The 20833-nt window shown below is 44.4% G+C and overlaps 1 protein-coding gene across 1 annotated transcript in view; it reads left to right on the forward strand.

Moving 5' to 3' along the window:
- The window catches only part of LOC138582358 (solute carrier family 26 member 10-like), a 170816-nt gene extending 162809 nt beyond the window's left edge, over positions 1–8007 (forward strand). Inside the window, exons 14-18 of the mRNA XM_069653608.1 lie at positions 449–509; positions 1648–1730; positions 2683–2737; positions 5333–5439; positions 6743–8007. Of these exons, the coding sequence (XP_069509709.1) occupies positions 449–509; positions 1648–1730; positions 2683–2737; positions 5333–5439; positions 6743–6781 (345 nt within the window). The 3' untranslated portion in view covers positions 6782–8007. The remainder of the gene's footprint in view (positions 1–448; positions 510–1647; positions 1731–2682; positions 2738–5332; positions 5440–6742) is intronic.
- The last annotated feature ends 12826 nt before the right edge of the window (positions 8008–20833 follow it).

A 20833-nucleotide genomic window follows, 5' to 3' on the forward strand; every position in this document is an offset into this window, starting at 1 on the left:
AGCCACAACTCAAGGACCGATGGTTAGCTCCGAGTGTGGCTTGCTCAATCCCCTCCCCCCAGGCACCACCTCCCGCTCCTTTTAAAATGTAGGTGAGATGATGTCACACTCTACACAATGTATAGGGGTGCCATTAATTGCATGTAAAGTTAATGCTTGAACCTGTCATTTTTTATAGCGAAGAAGCTTCTTTGTTTGTATGCCAGACATGTGCCCTGCTTTTCTTGCAGAGGAAAGTGTCCCTGCGTTTTTTCAGGACCACTGATATATTGCCCGCATATTTATAACCGCTCCACTGAGTAGGGGGCGCCTGTGCTCATTTTCCTAAAGTCAGACGGATGCTCCTGCCTAACGCGTCTGTCATTGCCTTGTAGGACTGCATAGCCTGTATGATTCTTAATCTGAGGCGCCCTCCCATCTGGGGCTTTATTGTTTGTTTTCTCTGCAGGCAAATGGAATCGCCAATCCTGTGTATCTTGCGGACACAGACGTCTTGCCCCCAGAAGGAGGTACTCGTTTTGATCTCTATATGTTTCTAGTGCAAGGGCCAAGTTCAAAAGTGAAAGCCAGCAGACCTACACACCCCAAATCATACCTAAGTACAACGGGGGCATAAACTAAGCAAAACTACACGCTTTCCCTTTACGCTTGCATTCATCAAGTAACACCTCGATCCACACACAGTGCAATGGCCAAAACTAAAACCCACTTTCTCAACACTTGCATGAGGAAATACCCTGCCCGCTTTGCAGCCCACTGGCCAGACTCAAGCATGTGCCTGCCCTGTGGTCTTATGAACAGACGTCCATTTGGAGCTATAGTCCACGCGGTGCTGACGCAGCTGGGGTATCTCACGCAGGGTTACTCGCAGGTAAGGCTTTAGAGTTGCCTTTGAGAGGTACTGTTCACCAGCGCCGAAATTCCGACCTTTAAGCACCACAGCTGCCTGCTCTCTTAGGAGAGGCCTCCACTTTTTCATTGTAGCTTTAAATTGAGGGATGCTGTCTTGGTGGCATGTTGTCGATTTCCAAATTCAGTAGGCGCAGCATGAAGGGTTTGTCTATTTCGCATGGTGTATCAGTCTGGACCTGCAGTGATCAGCTAGGCTTGCCCGTTAGCTCTCGCTGCTCACCTGCTTTCCACATTTCCTTGCAGTAGTGTGGGTTTAGCAGAGTGTTCCTAGTGTTGTATCCTCTCATTTGGAAAGCAGCCGGTAGGGCGTGTTGCGTGACTGTCTATCAGATCCCTGCTTGCCGGGTTAGAAGACGCCTATATATCCATATTCCAAAGAAGGCACCTATATCAATATTCCATAACTCTAGGGCGGGTAGGAGTCATCTTCACTCTTTTCTCCCTTACTAGTAAGGACATTGGGCATCAGAGGGGGCATTCGAGGGGCTTTAGCAGAAATCATACACGGTTTGCATGTTTGGGCAAGGGCAACAAGGGGAAGGGGCGGGCAGAGGAAGCCTCTCTCCCATAGACACCCTTTATCCAGGCCGGCAGACATTGCAGATCCCTACGGGTCCCGTCTTCCTTCTCACCCTAAGGGCCCATGTGGTCTCCGTCACTGATACGCGGGGGGCCACCGTGTAGGGGCAGCATGCAGACTGCTCAATGTCCTTTTTATATCTCCCCCCACCCCAGGCTCCCAAGACATCCAGTCTGTCATCGTAAATTGCGGCGGCATCATCTTCATTGACGTGGCGGGCGCCCGGCTCTTCATTCAGGTAAACATCCGGAGTTGGCGTGGCGCTGTATCAGCGATGTCTCCATGGAATGACATGTCTTCTGAGTGGCGGATAGGGACCTCTTTGTTGCAGTTGGCTTCTCTAGTGGGCATTTGTTTTTGTTAACAATAAAAAATGTGTTTTTTGCAAAATAATCCAAAAAGTCTGTTAGTGATTTTGTGGCGTGTGTGTCCACCCTCCGAAGCTCTACCAGCTTGTCAAGGCTATCATCCCGCCTTGATATTGACTTGATGGGAACACCCCTGGTTTCCCTGTAGATCAGTCTCCGTGCCTCTACTGTGTAGGCCTGCCTGGACATTTTCAAGGGCATAAAAAGTAACTGAAGTAAAAACTGCCAGCACTGTGGGTTGTCTAGACTTGTGACAGTTGTTGCACAATAGTAAGCCTAAAAAAAACCATTCAGTTCTATGAATAAATTAAGAATTCCTCTAATGTCGGTCCGTTTTTTTTTTATTATCCCCCTTTCCTTTTCTGGGAGAGTTCTCCTCCACCCCATAACTCCTCTTGGTTCTCCTCTCCCCATGTTAACTCTTACCCGCCAACACCCATGTACCTTTTGAGGGACTGTCAAAATCCTCATTACAATTACAATTTTGTAGATGGGGAGTTTTTGTTCATTTTCATACTTGTTTTTCTGAAAAAAGTAGGACTATCCCGACTATTCTGCTCCTGGGATCTCTAGGAAAGGAAACAGGATGCAAATCGGACCCTACTAATAATCCCATGTTATAAAAGAGACACATTGGCACATCTTTGGATGTCAAGCACAGGAAAGGAAAGGTTCTGAATGGATATAGAGGAAGGAGTATCTGTTAGGAACTTTGGAACTAGTGCGCTTCCCATTTTGAGTGTTGGGCAACCCACATCTTATACTGCTGTGGGCTGCACCCTAATCTCCGTTTTACACTAATGTTCTCTCTCTCTTTCGTAGATGTGCATAGAATGTCATAAGGCTGGCATCCACCTCTACCTGGCGGGCTGTAATGGTAAGATGATGCCCATTTTGGTAACTTAGCCCTATTATTCCAAAAGGAAACAGACCTAATCCAGCATGCACCCAACCAATCGTTCTCCTTCTCTGCTGATAAAGGGCCAGAGGGAGCATGCCGCTTCAAAACTGATTTCTAGGTTTAAGGGAATCCAAGTGGAATTTGTAAAGTAAAACTCTCGCAGCGGAAGGAACGGACAGACCGGTGGCACTACTGAAACCAAAATGACTGCGAGTCGAGTTTGTTTTAAAAGACGGGGTTCTACAGTTTTGTAAAACCTATAAGGGTGGGGCCTTCAGTGACAGAGTGTTTCATTGGGGAGCTGCTTGATAGGCAACATTCTGTTTTATACTGCTATTGTTTAACATGCTTTCCTTCCATCTCCTGATACGTTAGCTTGTACCCTCTTTGTCCCTGAATATACTTTCTACAATTTAATTTAAAGTTGCTGTCGAATATTTAAGCAATTCAGTCACTTAAAATAGCAGCTTTGCAGATATTTAATTGCTAAATAAAAGGGTCAGTGTGTTATCCTTCCAATGAATAGCTCAATATCTCACGTTGAGCTGTCATATGCTCTTATATATCACTGATCACACTCTAGAGGTCAAATGCATTTAAAGGATCTAAGTATGAGTTAAATCACCTTTTAATAATGTAAACCAGAGTCAAAAGAATGAAACCACCTGAAGAATCTGCACTAGAATTGATCAAGAGGTCTAAAACCCGCAAACGATCTAAAATGAAAAGAAGATAGCACAGCGCCAACACGCTGGTCCTGGAAGCAAGAGCACGCAGAGCAACTGAGGTTCTAATCCCAGATCCGGGCTTAGAAACCAAACTCAGGTATGGTATTAGGTGCGTAATAAAAAAAAAACTAAATTAACCAAGAGACCAAGACTTTGAAGAAGCCACAATTAAAATCAAGTAATCAATATCTCTAAAGAATTTAACATAGAGCCAAGAGGTAAAAAAAAACTTTGTGAAAAACATACTAGATTCAAAAGACTCAAAGACCTTGACAAATACAATATAGAGGCAAGAAGTCAAAAGACCTTAGAGGATCCATAAGGTCAACAGCCATTGATGTGTTGAAACTGGAAACAAGTGATTAAGACCCCTTGAACAAACCCGTTAAGGACTCAAAATATCAGAGGTTTTTGAAGCATTCAAATGAAACTCAGTCCAAAGTCCATGGAAAATCCATGGTACGGTCAAAAGGTTTAAAGCTTTACACGAGTATCAATAACAGTAAAATATTCAAATGCATGTCGAACATCAAAACTAGTGAAGGGCTTAAACATTCCTGAATAATCTGAAATAGAACCACAGTTCAAGCGCACCAATCCAGCTTAAAGGTCAAAGGCCCTAGAACATGTGTAACATAATCAAGAGGTCACACTTTTGAAAAGCCTGTACTATAGAAAAAGAGTTGATATCTCTTGAAGAATCCATACAAATGTCAAGGTTACAGAATCCTTCAATGTATGCAAATATCTCTGAAGAATCCAAGCTGAAGTTAAGAGATCCCAGAAGAAGCCAGACTACACTGAAAAAGTTTGATATTTTTGAGGAATGTTTGCCAAAGTCAACCAGTCAAACGACCATGAAGAATATGAACTAGAGCCAAGAGATCAGAGGCACACAGCGAATGCAAGCTAGAGCCAAGACACAAAAGTGAGCTAAAAAAGTTTGCACTAGAGTCAAATATCCTCCAAGAGCCACATCTAAATATCTGAACATGCAGAGAACCGCATCACCAAACATAAAGTATTCTCTTGGTTGAACACCTTCTACAGGTCACGTTGACAGAGTCAGCCTATATGACTTGGAACTAAGGACACGGCCCATTGCTTCACAAGTCTTTCTGATGTGAGGTGGGGTTCAAACCTGCTCTCTTTGTGCGTTGTTTTTTCAATCAAACCCCTTTTTGAAGATCAAAGTACAGTACATGTTGTTATGCAGTATTCATTGTAAAGAGCAGTCTAAGAACATTGTCAGGGACAAACCAGGGAAGGAGGTCGCTCTGCCCGAGGCTCTTTGAGGGCCTAGGATCTTTTGATCATCATGCCTCTCTTGGAAGTTGTTTGATTTCTCAGGTCTAGATTGGGCTCTGTAAGTCTTTCTTCTATTTGCGACTCATTTGGGGCATTTGATCCATTGACCCTGCAAGTGGCTAATTCAAGGCTGGACTGTAGGTGCATCTTTTCAACGGCTTTTGATCTCTTATGCCAGGGATTCTGACTTTTTGACTGTGGGTGTGGGTCTTATTGGCCTCTTGACTTCTCTGCTCTAGGGGCAGCAGGTCTAGTATCCTGGCCTCAGGCATGTTAAGCCTATAACATTAACTTAACATGGTTTATTCTCATAATCACTTCCCCCTAATACATAGGAAAGATATTCTAGACCTACTGGGTCAGGATATCTTAACGTGCCACAACTGTGTATGGCCATTTATTCACATTAATGTGTGTGTAGCTCTATTTTATGATTTGGGGAAACCACAAATAATCACACACGGAATACAACTATAACCACAGATACTTTCCTGACCAGTCTATGTGCTTCACCTGCTCTTTCCTGCTTCTCTAGACAATGTACTGAAGACTCTGACTTCCAGCGGCCTCATGGAGCACTTGAGCACTCAGCATGTTTTTGTGACTGTCCACGATGCAGTCGTCTACGTGGAGCGCAACATGGTAAGTGGGAAAAGTTAGACCACCATTGATAGGTGCTGGAAGCAGCAGGATTTAAAGGTATACCTGCTTGCAGCAGGAGCCAGTACAGTTCGATGAAGGTCGTGGTGATGTGGTGGAATATGTGGAGTCTTTTGATGATGTGTTGTGCTGATGCATTTAGGTCACATCTCAGGGGTGCAGTGGGACACTTGAAAGCCATCCAGGTGGTAATGCCCATCTGAAGTTGTTTGCTGGAATGAAGGGCTTGATTTCCACAGGAGAAAAAGATAGTGCCAAGCCATTTGTGTCTTCCTTGCTATGTGCTCCTTAAAGGAGATGTGTCTGTTGATATAAAACCGAAGGGACTTGGCGCAGGTGATGAGACTGTGTGTGCAACCCTCGAGTTTCATGGCGGAGAGACAGGCCTGAATGTCAGGGTGTTTGGTGTTGTTGATCAGACAATAGGAGTTCAATCTTGGAGGGGTTGACCTTCAAGTGAGCACTGAACATCCAGTACTGCCTCAATGTGAAGCAGTACTTGAGCCTGTGGATGTCTCTGAGGGAGGATATCTTGAGGTAGTGCTGTTTGTCATCTCTGTATTTGTGGATGTGGGTGTTGTGTGGACTCCGGGGTGTTCCAAACGGTTCCATGTGATGGTTGATGATCAAAGGGGCCTCCACAGTTGATGGGTTGGTTATCTGGAGGAATCCATTTGGACAGACTGGAGGCAGTTAGCAAGGTAGGAGTTGAACCAGGTGAGGGTGGTCTTGATGATGTCAAATTGGCAATGCAGAATGTCAGTGTGTGTCAGGTTGTCTTCTTTGTTGAATGCTGATGAGATGCTGAGGAGAACCAGGAGGCAAGGATGGTCATCATTGAGGATATTAAGGGCATCATCGATCAGCTTTCTGGTAGCCGTTTCTGTCCTGCATCTGGATCTGAAGACAGATTGGTAGGAATGAAGGAGGTTGTTGCTGTCCATGAGTTGGAGGAGTTGTGTGACTGCTGCTTTCTCAAGAATCTTAACTTGGAATGCAAGATTGGTGATGGCATGGTAGATGGGCAATACATAAATAAATTAGATAATTTTTGGAATATTGCATCAATGATTGCACTATTTAATATATGGCTGAAAGCATGTGCAAAGTTTGATGCATGTGGATTTTTTATAAGAAATAATTTCAATATGTCAACTATTTTAATTGTTGTCTAGATTATGGAATTGTAATATATGTGAAATAGTTAATTGAACTAATAAAAACATTATACAAATAATAACAATAATTAACACCAATCACTTCTATTTTCCCACCCATCAAACAGGAGGCAATCAGCCAGAAGACTGCAACAGTTTGGGTCTGAAGAAAGGTCGGCTTCCCTTGGTTGCACGTGTGGATGTATCCAGTGTGGAGCGCTCCATTTGCAGAAGGAAGCACATGACAGACTGCCTTTTTAATGGACCTACTTGAAGTAGTGGGTAGAGAGCCTTGGAAACTGCACTTGGACCATGCAGAACTCAAGACGCAGGCACATTACATGGCGGAGTAGGGCACGCCTCCTTCACCTTGACAGACTCTTAGGATTTCCATCGGCTGGCGGGAAACTCGGAAGAGTGGGATGAATTACCGAGTTCAATGTTTACTCCGAGCCACATCAAATTCCTAGCATCATTTGCGCATGCTCCGGAACACGGCCCTGATTCGCCACCGTTTTCCAAGGAGTTGTTGGTGCTGGAATAGGTGGAAAGTGTCAACTGCAGAAAAGAGGACGAGTCTGGGCGGTGCACAGGACACGGCGGATCCCTGAAATGAGGGAGAAATAGGTGTGTGCGGCAAGTGATCCGACCCGCGGGGTTTGGGAAGAGAACAATGTATGCAGGGCTGGTCTCAATCAGAACAACTTCTGATGCACTTTTTATTGCCTGCCTTCATTTCTATACCGTTTGTTTACAGCAGGACCTGATATTTAACAATGGTAGAGGGAAGCAAGTATAAGCTTCCTGAAATGTGTGCATTACCCTTATGTAACCATAGCACCCGTTCGAGCCACCCCTTTCTGGAGAAGTCAACAATGGGACCCGCTGCCGCCCTTACATTGCCGCACTGAAGCGGGCGGACCTGAGATGGAATCCTTGTATTCTTGTGACACTGAGCGGATTCTCGTTCACAGCCAATGAGAGAGTGACAATATATATTTATACACAAAGCCCTGATGTTATCATTGTGTGTATTTTGGCGTCGAAAGGACCCCAGCTCACTGATGGCTTCCATTGTCTGGTGACGTTTCCCTTTATAGCAGAGGTGAAGGTCGAGGAGGGGCTGCAGGTGGTCAGCCCCAGTGATGTGATTGTTTGGGGTTGCATAATGGTGAGCATAGGGTTCAACTGGTGCAATAAGTTAGGGACTGTGCTTCAAGGATCAAGGCAGTGATGCCCTGCGTAAAGCGAGGGCATCGGTTCCTCCATCAGCTCACATGGGATTGAGGGCACTGAGTCGTTGGCACAGAGGTTTAAAATTTAAAAAAAGATATGACTAGCACGTTAGAACGAACTGTTGTTTCCAAAACAATAGCTTGTGATTCCTGCAATACATCGCTTGTTTTTTTTCCCCCCGCCCCACCTTCCTCTTGATTTAAGGGACAGGCTGGAAGAGCTGTTCTTGAAACCACTGCCCTGATGTGCGCATGCTTAGCCCTCATAGGGCACTAAATGGCCCGGAGACCACTTTCTGTGAAGCAAAGGACACAGCAGTGGGCACCGGAGATGGAGGGTGGATGGATATGAGGAACTGGGGATGGCTCAGATCTGCCACAGGTGAAATGTTTAGTTGTGGTGGGCCAAGGAGTGGCCTTTACCATCTCAATGCACGTTGACCAATGGTAGCATGGAAGCACAGGAACACGGATGGACAGGAAATGAACAAGCAACGCTAGCATACAGAAAATTCATGTGAGTATGTGTAATGTGCCTTAAAATCAGTAATGCTCCCCCTGGGGTGCCACCTTATGCAACTAAACTCCCAACATCTGCCTTGTTTAGTTTTGGCTCATAGCTGGGTGCATTATGTGGTGTGCATTAGCTCAGAGGACAGCCCCATCCTCTGTGTCCCACCCACATCCTTTTACACCCCTGGAGGCGGGGCCTTGAAGCAACCCTGCTCTGAGGTCACTGCTGTTACCTCGGAGGTTCTATCCAAGGAAAAACAGGACGAGCGAGCCCCCACTAAATGCAAGGGGGCATGTTGGCATTGCTCGCTCCTGGCACCACCAAGAAGCCCAGAAACATAGCCCTCATGATCGGCATCACAGTCTCGGTCATGTGTTGTGCCGTCAAGTAATAAGACACCACTCTGCCATCGAATGACCTTTCCACCTGTGTCGAGTAAGCCATCACCTCTATCGCAGACACCCTTGTGTCCTATCCTGGTCTTTCACTTAACAAACTGATGCATTCTGGCAGTAGTCGTGTTTCACGCCAATAGACTAAAGATTAGAATAGTTTGCAAAAGGAAAGCCAGAAACTGGAAAAATCGTGCCAGGTTACATGAAGTATAAATGATGCTGTTATATGCCAAAAAGCTGATTTTCTTTTTTGTTTGATGGTTAATAAAAAAACAGATCGTCATATAATGTAAAAAATACAATTCATGAATAGTTGAAGTACACTTAATATAAATATGATAAATAAGCACCCCTACACAATTTAGTTCACCACTACTAATAGAAAGCTGACTTCCAACTTCACCTTCTGAAGATAGCCCTTCCACTCTTAGGAGCCTATCAAAGAACAGATTTGTTGGAGTCCTGGTCCTATCCCAGCGGAGTTTGCCAGAGAATGCCCACAGAGGCATTAGATAAGGCCTATATCAATTGCAACTCATCCAGAGCGGAACTGCCACTTATATGGGCCTTACAGAATCGAGAACACATCAACCAGGTCTTAATGTCCCTGCACAAGCTCCCAATGGAACAGAGGATCCAGGCCAAGGTGGTTAGAAACATCCACAAGATCTCAATAGACACTGGCCCCAATATCTTTCCAGACTACTCAAACCTTGTGCCCCAACCAGGTTCCTCAGATCATCCACACAACAGCTATGCTGTAGAAAGAAGCAAGCATCAGTCACAAGGTCTCTAGAGATACAGGGCCCCAATATCTGTTCAGACTATTCAAACCTTATGCTCCAACCAGGATCCTCGGATCATTCAGGCAACAGCTATGCTCCAGAAAGAAGCTAGCATCAACCACAAGGTCTCTAGAGATAAGGTGCCCAATATCTGTTCAGACTATTCAAACCTTATGCTCCATGCAGGATCCTCAGATCATTCAGGCAATAGCTATGCTCCAGAAAGAAGCTAGCATCAGCCACAAGGTCTCTAGAGATATGGGGCCCCAATATCTGTCCAGACTATTCAAACCTTATGCTCCAACCAGGATCCTCAGATCATTCAGGCAACAGCTATGCTCCAGAAAGGAGCTAGCATCAGCCACAAGGTCTCTAGAGATAAGGGGTCCCAATATCTGTCCAGACTATTCAAACATTATGCCCCAACCAGGTCCCTCAGATCATCCACGCAACAGCTATGATGCAGAAAGAAGCAAGCATCAGCCACAAGGTCTATGGAGATACGGGGCCCCAATATCTGTCCAGGCTTTTCAAGCCTAATGCCCCAACCAGGATCCTCTGATCATCCAGACAACAGCTATGCTGTAGAAAGAAGCAAGCATCAGCCACAAGGTCTCTAGAGACAACCAGGATCCTCGGATGATTCACGCAACAGCCATGCTGCAGAAAGAAGCATGCTCATGTAAGAAGCCTTGCCTTTGTGGACACTAAGTTATGGTATCACCTCGCAAGGAAGTTCTGAGCCCAGCAAAACTACCTGAAGTTCAGGAAGTACCTCAAATTTTGATTGCCTGAAGCCTTCAGCAGCCCCCCCAGCCTGAAACCACCCACCTCACCCAGGACTATGTCTTTGGGCTTTGTAAGGGCATCCTGGTTTGTGTGCCGCAGTATTTATCCCCACACATTAGGAAGTGGTAAATTAATCCATGGTAGGTTTCATCAGGGGTAAAAACAGATGTTAAGAGGGGTACAAGGTGTGGAGGAGTGGAAAAGGATGTGGAAGTGGATGGGGCTGGGAGGGGAGATATGGAGGGCCCTGTATTAAAAGAAATAAAACCACAAAGAAATCTACCACCAAGTAACTAACCACTTTGTCATGTAGGAGGACAAAACCAAATAGAGCCATCCAAAATATTTGAACTGCTGTACCTATTCAGTTTCAAAGTTTCCCAGTATCCTTGAAGGTAACCCTAGCATAGATGGGATTGGTACCCCCATTTCTCCACCACACCCCCTTTAGCTTTGGTGGTTTTGAAGCAGCTTGTTTATAATATAATGCCTTATTTAACCCCATTAAATACCTAATTCAATTATATATGTGATCACTCTACAAATACCACTCAGAAACTTCCCTGGGGAAATATTGGAGGGCCATGTAGTTGTGGGAAAGGAGCACTCAGCAGCGACTATGGGGATGGAGCGCTGATCGCCAACAGCGCTACTGCACCCAGCTGTACACCGGGGCCCGGCAAGTGCTTGTCCTGCACTTGCAAACCTCTCCCATGGTGAACACTTAGGCCCTGCATCATCTCACCCACTGCATCATCCATTCACCCTCTACATGATGTCACCTTGCAGTTCTGAGACCAACTGGCATGTGACGTGAGTACCTGGTCAACCCATTGGATGTCAATACGTGGCACATAACGTGAACCGGTTCCGTAAGTGGCACAGCAAAACGAGCTGGGAGATCATGAAGCAGGTGTGACCTTACAATGGGGGGGGTCTCCTGCTGGCTCTTGAGGCCATGACCACTTGACAAGCCCTGGCTTAATGAGCTACAGGCACCCCACCAGACAGCCCTTTGTAGAGATCAGCACCCTCTCCCCGTCTCCCCAAATGGGGAGAGGGTAATGATCTCTGCAACGATGACCTAAAAGGATGCATGTTGGGGGACAGCAGCTACATGTTTTCAGCCTTAATGGTGGCCCGGCCCACAGGCCCACAGGCGACTATTGATTAAAGGGATGCCTCACCATTGTCAGCGCCACCATTGTAGAGAAAGGGAATTATTTTCCGATGCCTATGAGTGAAGGCTTTAGAAAAAAGCCTTGTCCTCCAGCGCCCGGAGATGCCAGGGGACATTAAAGGGCCCCAGCAGGGCCCGCCTCAGTCCCATACTTCTGGGCATGCCGGGGCTCTTCCCAGGCTAGCCCCGGCCCACTTAAAGCCCTGATGTGAATACACCTGCACATTTGATGGTAGTTCAGGACATATATTCTCAACACCTTTCTATAAAATAGCAGATCAAGTTAAGTATCCAATGCAAAGATTAGTGTGCAACTTATAGTCCCAGTTTCAAATGCTTCCAAGGCCGAATCAGTATTTCATCCTTCTGAGCTTCAAAAATGGAAAACTATTCAGTTGCATAAGTAATAGCACATTTTACAGTGCTTAAATACGTGAATAAACAGGCATGAGGCGCTATATCAATATGGCATGCTATTATTACCTAACCTTCAGTCACAGGTTTAAATGGCAGCAGTGACAGCACAGCCCTTCAGCCTTTGCAAGTGCTATACATTGTGGGCCTTTGAGTTAAGGAGTAATAACACTGATCATTACAGCAGTTTGAGTTGCAGGGAATTTGTCCTGGAGCGCTATATAAATTTATTATCAGAGCGGTGTTGCTTCGTACATTCATGCGCCAAAAAAGATTAAAATACCACACTGTATCAGAGGTACGGTATACTCCAATTTTTATTGGATAGTTTTTTGTATGTGTTGCCCTATGTGAAGACACGTGTTTCGGCGTTTCCAGCGCCTTTCTCAAATCACGGCTAGTTCACAAGCAAAATTAAACAATTGTGTTCCTCCCTTCTATTTCATGGACATAGAAGGGGTGGGGGGGGGGGTTTGGAGGATTGTCCATTAAAAGTATTTTGTTACATTTGCAGAAGCATTTTAAATTACCAAGGAAATACATAGTGACCAGAAAAATATACATGTTAATTCAAATATGTATATGTTAAATCAATTGTGCCAATGCCAACAATATTATTGAGAAATCATTGCCATTGTTTGTACAGTCATAGAAATTGAGGATGGGTGAAGGGGAGGATGGTTAGGAAAGAAGAGCACACAACACAAATATACAGTTGGGGAAAATAAACAGACAAAAAGAAACAAAAAAAACAATGAGTTTTCTTCCTTAGCATGTGTGCCATTCAAACACAGGAAATATATATACAAAGCCGCAAGTTTCCACATGATTAGAAGTCTTGTGGTGAATAACCACTGCTTACCTATTTACTTCAATCTGTATTGCCATAGTCATGGGTTAAATACCCGCCTGATGAATGAATACATATGGATGACTGTTTGCGTGCCTGCTAACATACTCAATTTTTTGGTTTACATTTATTATCATTTTTCTGTATCTGCCATTTTGATGGAATACCTGGCATGGTGGGCCTTAAATGGCTGCATGTGTCAACACAGCGTCAACTTTAAAAAGCCAAAATGGCTGGATTTGCCAATGCTTGTTTTTAACATGTAATGCTTGATTTCTTTGAGCAACAGGCACAAAATCTCTGCTTGATTTTCAGGGCGCTATTAAGTATGCTGAATTTACAACTAATTTACCTTCTACTTCTAGACACTGTAGACAGAAATGTAACCAAGATTATGGTCCCTGCCTGCATTGAGTTAACAGCTCACTTCAGGTTAAGTTTCACAATTTAGGGTGCTAAAAAATAAGAAGTTTAACACATCATAATAAAATATTTCAAAAAAAGGTAGCAGGCGCTCCTCTCCAGAAAGAACATGACATGATAACCTGTTCTGAGATGTGTTTGCAGCACATGCTTTTTGCTAGCTGTACCTTTCACAGATGGGAAATATCCATTTGCATATCAGTCTTTGTCCCGCCCACATGGGCAGTCCAGCACCGAAATGCTATGGCAATTCCTCTCTGAACAAGAGTACCATCAGCAACCCCATACACGTCTTTCAGCCTTTTTGGGCCTCATCAGTGAGGTGAAGCTGTGCCTCTCTGAGCACAGTGAGCAGGGAGTCCACGTCTGGTTGCCCCCAGGTAAATCAGGGTGACCAACCCCAAGTTCCTTACAAACATTTAAAAAAAGGGTAGCAGGCGCTCCTCTCCAGAAAGAACATGGCATGATAACCTGTTCTGAGATGAGAGTTTGCAGCACACCTTACACTTAAGAAAATACCTGAACACACAAAACTACAAACTTGGTGGATTAACAGAGTTTTCGAACCAAAATCCCAAATCAGTGTGCTCTAGCACCTTGAAGCGTCTCATGTGCTAGATGCAATTACCAATAATGATCTCGGACCCAAATAACCGGAAAGACTCAAAGAATATGGCAAAGTACTACTTTATTATTATCATAATATAAAGTAGGGCAATCTGGCGAACAAAAAGCGTAGTTTACACACTCACAACCAAATTTGATTATACAAAGGTTTTATACCTCAATATGCATCCTCTATGATATCATCCTATGTGGCAAACTGTAAAATCTATTGAAGGGAGGGATTGGTTAAGGGAACATATATACCTATTTATTATGTAAGTACAAACAATATTACTGGACCCCCCCTTATCTTTTAAATTAATTTCATGTTTTCAAATTAAAGACTTGGCAAGCAGATGGTAGCTCAGTAAACCTATGTATTATGGCACAATAATGATAGATAACGGTAATGAAAAATGCACAGGAGATCAGGTAAATTGACATTCAGTTCCTCTCATTCTGTTACATCAATTAGAAGCACAAACCATGTAAAGATCTGCTGGTGACCCGCTGGCTCCCACCAGCCAGTCTATCATCCATCAACTGCCTGGGCTGGAACCTCCTTCAATCATACACATTCTACCTCCTCACTCAACATTCTCCTGTGATCTCACACAATGCCAACACCCAGGGAGATGAGATAGAACACATTTACAAGAGAAGAGACACAAAGGGCACATAGATGTTTTGTTTTGAGCCATAGTGCCCATTGAAATGTGCGCCTAATATAAACCTCAAGATTAAGTCACTCTCACACTTATCACCCATCACAGCAATGATCACCCAATATAATGCCACATAGCAAAAGGCTTGACACCTTGTTACTGTGCCCCCCATTGACGCACCATGCTGATGGTCAGTGAGAATGACTGTGCACACTGCTCAGGCAGAGCCACTAGTCTTGTTGGCTCAGAAAAAATGTACACAGAGGAGACATGCGTGGTACAGAGAGAACGTCTCATCCTACAAATGTATTCTTAAGGGCATAATGTTTTGCAGCTCGAGGACTCTAATACATAAAGATGGCATACTATAGACTGTGTTGTAAAACTGCACTCCATCTGCTGACGTCTTATCTCAGTTCAAAAATCACACATTCATACAATGCTGGTTAAGTGGGTGACTGTTGCCTGCCTTGTCAAGTGCCCTGCAAAATGCAGTCTGTGCCCGGTCCCAGTTATAGGGTTGTTGTGAACAGACTCACAGAGAAGTTAGTATTTAGGCTCAGTTATAGAGAGTGACAAACAGAAGGACGGACTGCAAATACAGCAACCCAAACAGTGACACACTCATTAGAAGAGGGAAGTTACTTTCACTCATTTGATCATCATTCCTGCCACAAAGCTTGAAAAAGGGCTTTATATTATGCCATAAAATATACAACTTCGAGCACTTGAGTAGTGGCATAGAAAGTAATTGCTTCTGGAGACACAATAACTTGGAGGTTTAAAGCAGGATGCTCCTCCGCACCTCTGCCTCATTTGAAGCCCTCTCCCCCTTAGTTGAATACATCCTAGGAGGACCTGCCTCATAGTTTCGTTTTTCCACAGTCTGACCTAGAGTATTCCCACCCAAGCCCGCTCTCTGTGCCTTTAAATCTTAGTTTTGGGCAGAGCATCACACCACATAGCAACTCCTTGTGAAAATATGTATTTAAATGGGAGTGCTATTTAATTGATTAGGTCTCCTTGATGAAAGACAGTGAGGCCCTAGCAGAGGACAACCGAGACGAGACCACAAAACTAAGGACTAAGGAAGATGGGGGTGGGGCAAATAAAAACACAGAAAGCCTCATTTCCCACTCTCCAGGTGCAGTAAATAATTAAATAACATCTGTGTACAGTACAGCCCAGCTTTTTGAAGTATGGTTTTAACTGCAGTGCCACCTCAAACATTTGGTCAACTGCAATAGTCATAGGACTAAAAGAAAGCATATACGAGTGGCAGCTTTATGAGCTGTACATAACAGGCCTGAGTTAACTTGAGCTCTGTGTCTGTCTTCCATGCTTAGCCTTGGAAGTGCAGCTGTCAGGACCGGTGCTGTGGTCAAAGGCAAAGCTGGTGGCAGACAGCAGTCATTTCCTGTAGGACAGATGGACACAAATACACACCTTGGTGCCAAAAACACAGGCACACCTGTACTTATGTATGTTTAGCACCCTGGTACACAGACTAGAGGTTTCAAAGCATTGTAAAAATGAAAGACAAAGAGCCTATGGGGGCAATGAGCATATGTCGACAGGAAAAGAGATAGAATGGCTACAGTCACAGTGTTTGTGTCAATCAGTTTCTGCTTTGCTAGGCTGTTTAAGTATAGGAAAGCAGTGTTGGTAGCAATCTGCAATGCAGGCAGTGCTGGCATCAGTCCTGGCCCCCGGGACTGGGCCCTGCCCCTCTCCCTGATGAGCTGTGACCTGGGAAAAGGTCCAGCGAATCCCAGCTAATTTACGGCCCATGGCCACAGGAGTCACAATAACACACACATACATGTATACACGCATTCTCCCTTCCGCTTTCATACAGCTACCCTCTATTCCACCCAGTTCGGCTGTTGCCACCCAGAGACTAAGAAACAGAACAATTACAATAATAGGGCACCCCTCACCTGCTTGTGCTGTGCGTGTGTCTGAGTCTCTCTCAGCAGGCAGGGCCACCACCCACGGCCCACAGTGGCAGGTTGCAGCTAGTGTACATGGCCGGCCACAGATGGTCCAGACCAAATGACTGGTCAGAAGAGAAGAAGAACATTTGCACAAGAATCAGTCATGAGGGCACATGCAGTGCTCATTTGCAGGTGCGGCCTGAGGCCCTGCGCACAACACAGCACACCACACCAACCCCCAAGTCCCAACCCGAACCTCACAATGCTTGTTATGCTGCCTGATGCTGCAGACAGTGCTGAGAGGGCGGTCCGCCTCATGACTTGAAGAGAGAATAATAAATATATGTATGCAAAAATGTATAAGAGGTATTTGCTGTTGTATGACCTTTATTCGACATAAAGTCAATAAGTACATACACATCACAAATCAATAGCAATACAAATGGTGCAGCTCAGTTTGTTAAAAAAAAAAACATTGTGTTAAACATCCAGGACAGTCACTATTTAAATGAACCATTTGACATACAAAGCTTAAACTCTTGTAACTATATAAAAAACTAAGAAATCGTAGTCATGAATTACAAAGAGTAATACAACAGCGCAAAACAATACATTATATTACATTTTCCATGGTAATTTTCCTCTTGAGCCATGCCCGATGAACATACTTGGAAACATAAACCACGTACAGATTTCAGGTTGATTTGCAGAAGTTCACATCCTCTTGGTTCGTGGTGATACTGTGCAGGACAAACAATGGTTTGAGATACATTATTCTTAGACCTTTATAACTCTCAGAAAATAGCATAAAGTGGAGATTTTCGACCCCAGCTCCTCGTGAGGGACAACTAGTACATGTGAGTTTCCCCGAGCGGTTTGGGGAAGACTGCCAATTTAAGTAGCCGATGCAGGATTTAATATCTAAGGCTCACGCATGACCTGGTGTAATCACATCAAGGTACTTCTCGTGCCCCAGCATAACTTTCAGATTCAGATATTCTGAGCCATGAACCAGAACAGGACACTCAGATGCCATCTTTCTCCTCCTGCAGTTGTGCAATGCCACATTAATTTGAGCTCTGATGTAAAGAGCGATGGTTCTTCCCAGTAGAAGCTCATCCCCAGTGCTACCAATCATTTCTTAACATGTAAGAACCAGGGAATCTTAGAACCTTCTGCCATTGACAACAGTGTAGAGGAGGAGCCAAGTACCCCCACCTCAACCACCTCACCCGTATTGCCTTTATGTTGGGAACCAGAGTGTGCAAATCGTGCAGTACCATTGGGAATACCGATACCTAGGAGAATCCTGGAAGCAAGGTTCCCATTGAGTAAACCATACCTACATACAAGAAAATATGATGGCCATTTGAATAAGATTCCCGAAGAAGCAGAGCAAATAAATGACAAAGATGAATGGTGATGTCACACTGAGTCGAGATGAAGTATGAAGAGGATGCAGACACAAGAGAATGAAGATATTCTATAAGGCATCAAGAAGATATCAAAGATAAGTGACATCTTGGGATCAAGGTGGAGAAGCTTATGCTACAGAACTGATGAAGATATGAAGTCATTTTACACGCGTACAGATGCAAAAGAAATGCAATCAGACAAAGTAATCTTGAGGTTAGCTTTATAGTGAATACATTGCGGCAAGCGCCAATGTGTATATATAGAATATGGACAAGTAAAAGATGGATGTTTTCCACTATGTGTTATAGCAGTGCTGGACTTTAGAAAGAAGGCCTCTTTTCTAAGTGTGTCACAGTTAAAAGCAACTTGAATTACAAAAGTGAAATCTCAGAAAGAGAGTTGAGTAAAGTGACATTGGATACAAATTGTGTGAAAGAACAAAACTCCTGTTCAGAAGGCATGAACAGAACAAAGAAGACATCAGAGGTCTATTAAAAAATCGTATTTAAAGACACTAGAAGCTCGATTCCATGGTCTTCAGTCACGTGGAAGGATGAAGCTGGACGAACAAGATGATTACACCTACGCATGAGGGCAGAGCGTGCCTACACTCCCCTGAATTCTCCACAGTACAGAACAAACTCAAGGCCAATCTTCAAAGCCTAATTGATAGCAGACCACTGAGGTGATGATGGATAGAGATGCTAATTGGTGGGAAGCCATGGTTAAGATAAGCTCACCAGCACCAAGAAGGCCAGCCTGCAGGCTGAACACAGTTCTTGCTGCAGGTACACTACCTCCTGCGCTATTTTACCCAGGGTTTGGAAATAACTGTGATCTCTGCAACAGCCATATTTATCCACTTAAGTATTTGGATTTGGAATTGGTGGGATTGTAACCATTACATTTCAGATTTCTTAGACAGGCCATCAGCAAATCAATAAGTGCCTAAAGAAAGCCCCATTTTCCAATAGTGACTCCATAAAATATTGTTCCAGCTCAATGGTTTACAACTTTCAAATTTAAAAGGGCAGACTGGATACATTCGAAATATTGAGATCTGCTTCAGCTCACCCTTCTTTAGCAAATCACCAGATGGAAATCTGTCTGTCCAGCACATGAAGGGCAGGGACTTTACACTTTCACTCCTCTGCTCTATCCGTACTGAGTCAAAAAAGTGACAGCAGCATTTGTTTCATGATCCTTTTAAGAGATAAACATGTCATGCCTGGGTGATTGCAGGCACACAGCGAAAGCAGTACTTAATGTATTTTGTAGGGGAAAGTATTCAGCTTCGAGAGATATTTAAGTTTTCAGCCAAACCCAAATAACCCCTTTTTTCCGCAGTACTCAAAGCTGAACTTTCTAATGCTGATTTAATAGCACCCCCTCCATGTTTGTGATATAATTTTTCCTGTGCTCCAGTATATTTTTCCATTATTATCTTGGTCTTAAGTAGCTGGTGAGCCCAGCCTATATCACCAGCAAAATGTATGGCAAGGTAGTCGTAGCAATGCACCTGTTCTAAATCGGTGCCACCCGTGCTTCGGTGCAGTGTTTTGATGTTGGACCTTCCGAGGCTAAAGACCATAGACTTAGTTTTATTGCAATTAATTTCCAAGCCCAGCTCATTGAATTCCGTAAGAAAACACAAGTGTGCTGCACGCAACCCAGCCGGAGTGCTGCAAAGAAGAGGGCTGGGATTTTGTAATTCCGTGGCAGCGGGGGATCAGGAGCAGTCAAGAGTAGCTCCTTAATGACGTAATCAATGTAAATAGAAAATAGCAGCGGAGCCAAGACGCAGCCTTGCCTGACTCTCCTAGCCACATCAAACGGCTGCGTAACCTCTCACCCGATACTCCAGCCTCGTTATTGGAATAAAGGAGCATGATTGGATCTACGAGGTTACCTGGTATGTTTTTGGGCCATAGAGTCTCCCATAATAGGCCTCTCGGGATGCTGTGGAAGGCTGCTAACTGCTTGGTCTTTGCCAGGATCAAGTGCTTCTATATGATTAAGTGCCGCAGAAACCCCTGGTCCAGGGAAATCTTACCAGATTGGAAGCCTGCTTGAAGGTGGTTCAGTGGTTATTGACTTTGGTGGCATTTGATGCTCTAACGTTTTCACATTATAGGCAAGCGCCTAACCTTGCCTAGTGGTAGCACCTGCCCGGGACTTGAAGAAACTCAGTCACTAGGCTAGCAATCCCTCCGCACCCACTCACTCTCCTCAGCCAAAATGTTCAATTTCTTTGTGGGCGTGTTACCGTCATGGGAGATAAAACGTGAAGTCGGATAGATAGAAAGTGCCAGCTTCCCTCTAAGGTTAGTTTATTGTTCAAAAGAAGTCTGTCTTGTTTGACCCATTTCTCTACCTCAATGGCAAACATGCAAACCACAACTTGCTCCAAAGATCCTCTGGTATTGCTTTTTCTATTGCCCCCATGCTGCCCTTCTCTTTCCCAGGTTGGTCGCAAGTTCTTGTGCCACCCGTGACAAGGGCAAGGAATCTGGAGTGGAGACAGCCTCTCACCCATGGTAGAACGCAGTCTCTTTCACTTTCTTTGGCTACATCTTTGCCATCCGTCCTCTGCTGTCACTCTAACTGCCCTGATTCCCTTCACTTCACCACAGCTTGATTGTTTTGGCAATTAGGTGGTGCTATAAACTGAAACTATTGCACTGGAGCACAGTTAGGAGGGAGAAGGGATGTGTGAAGGGATACACTTTTAGATGTTTGCCTATTTACCCATCCAGTGACTGCCCATGGCCATGCTAATTCCTTTAGCCATTCTCACCCGGTATGTGGCCAATCACATCCTCCCATGATCTCTTTGAGCAAGTTCTGTCAAGCAGTAGCTTCAAACCTTGTGCTGTATAGGATCTGTCAGTATTATTTCTAAGTATTCTTCTGTGAGTTAATGGCTTAATTGCTGTTATAATTGTGCTCCTGATGTAGTAACAATATCCTAAACACGTTTTTCCTCAGCCACTTGATTTATAAGCAGTGT

The sequence above is a fragment of the Ambystoma mexicanum genome, chromosome 3q, assembly GCF_040938575.1.
Source record: "Ambystoma mexicanum isolate Mex_15411 chromosome 3q, UKY_AmexF1_1, whole genome shotgun sequence".
Classification (NCBI taxonomy): domain Eukaryota; kingdom Metazoa; phylum Chordata; class Amphibia; order Caudata; family Ambystomatidae; genus Ambystoma; species Ambystoma mexicanum.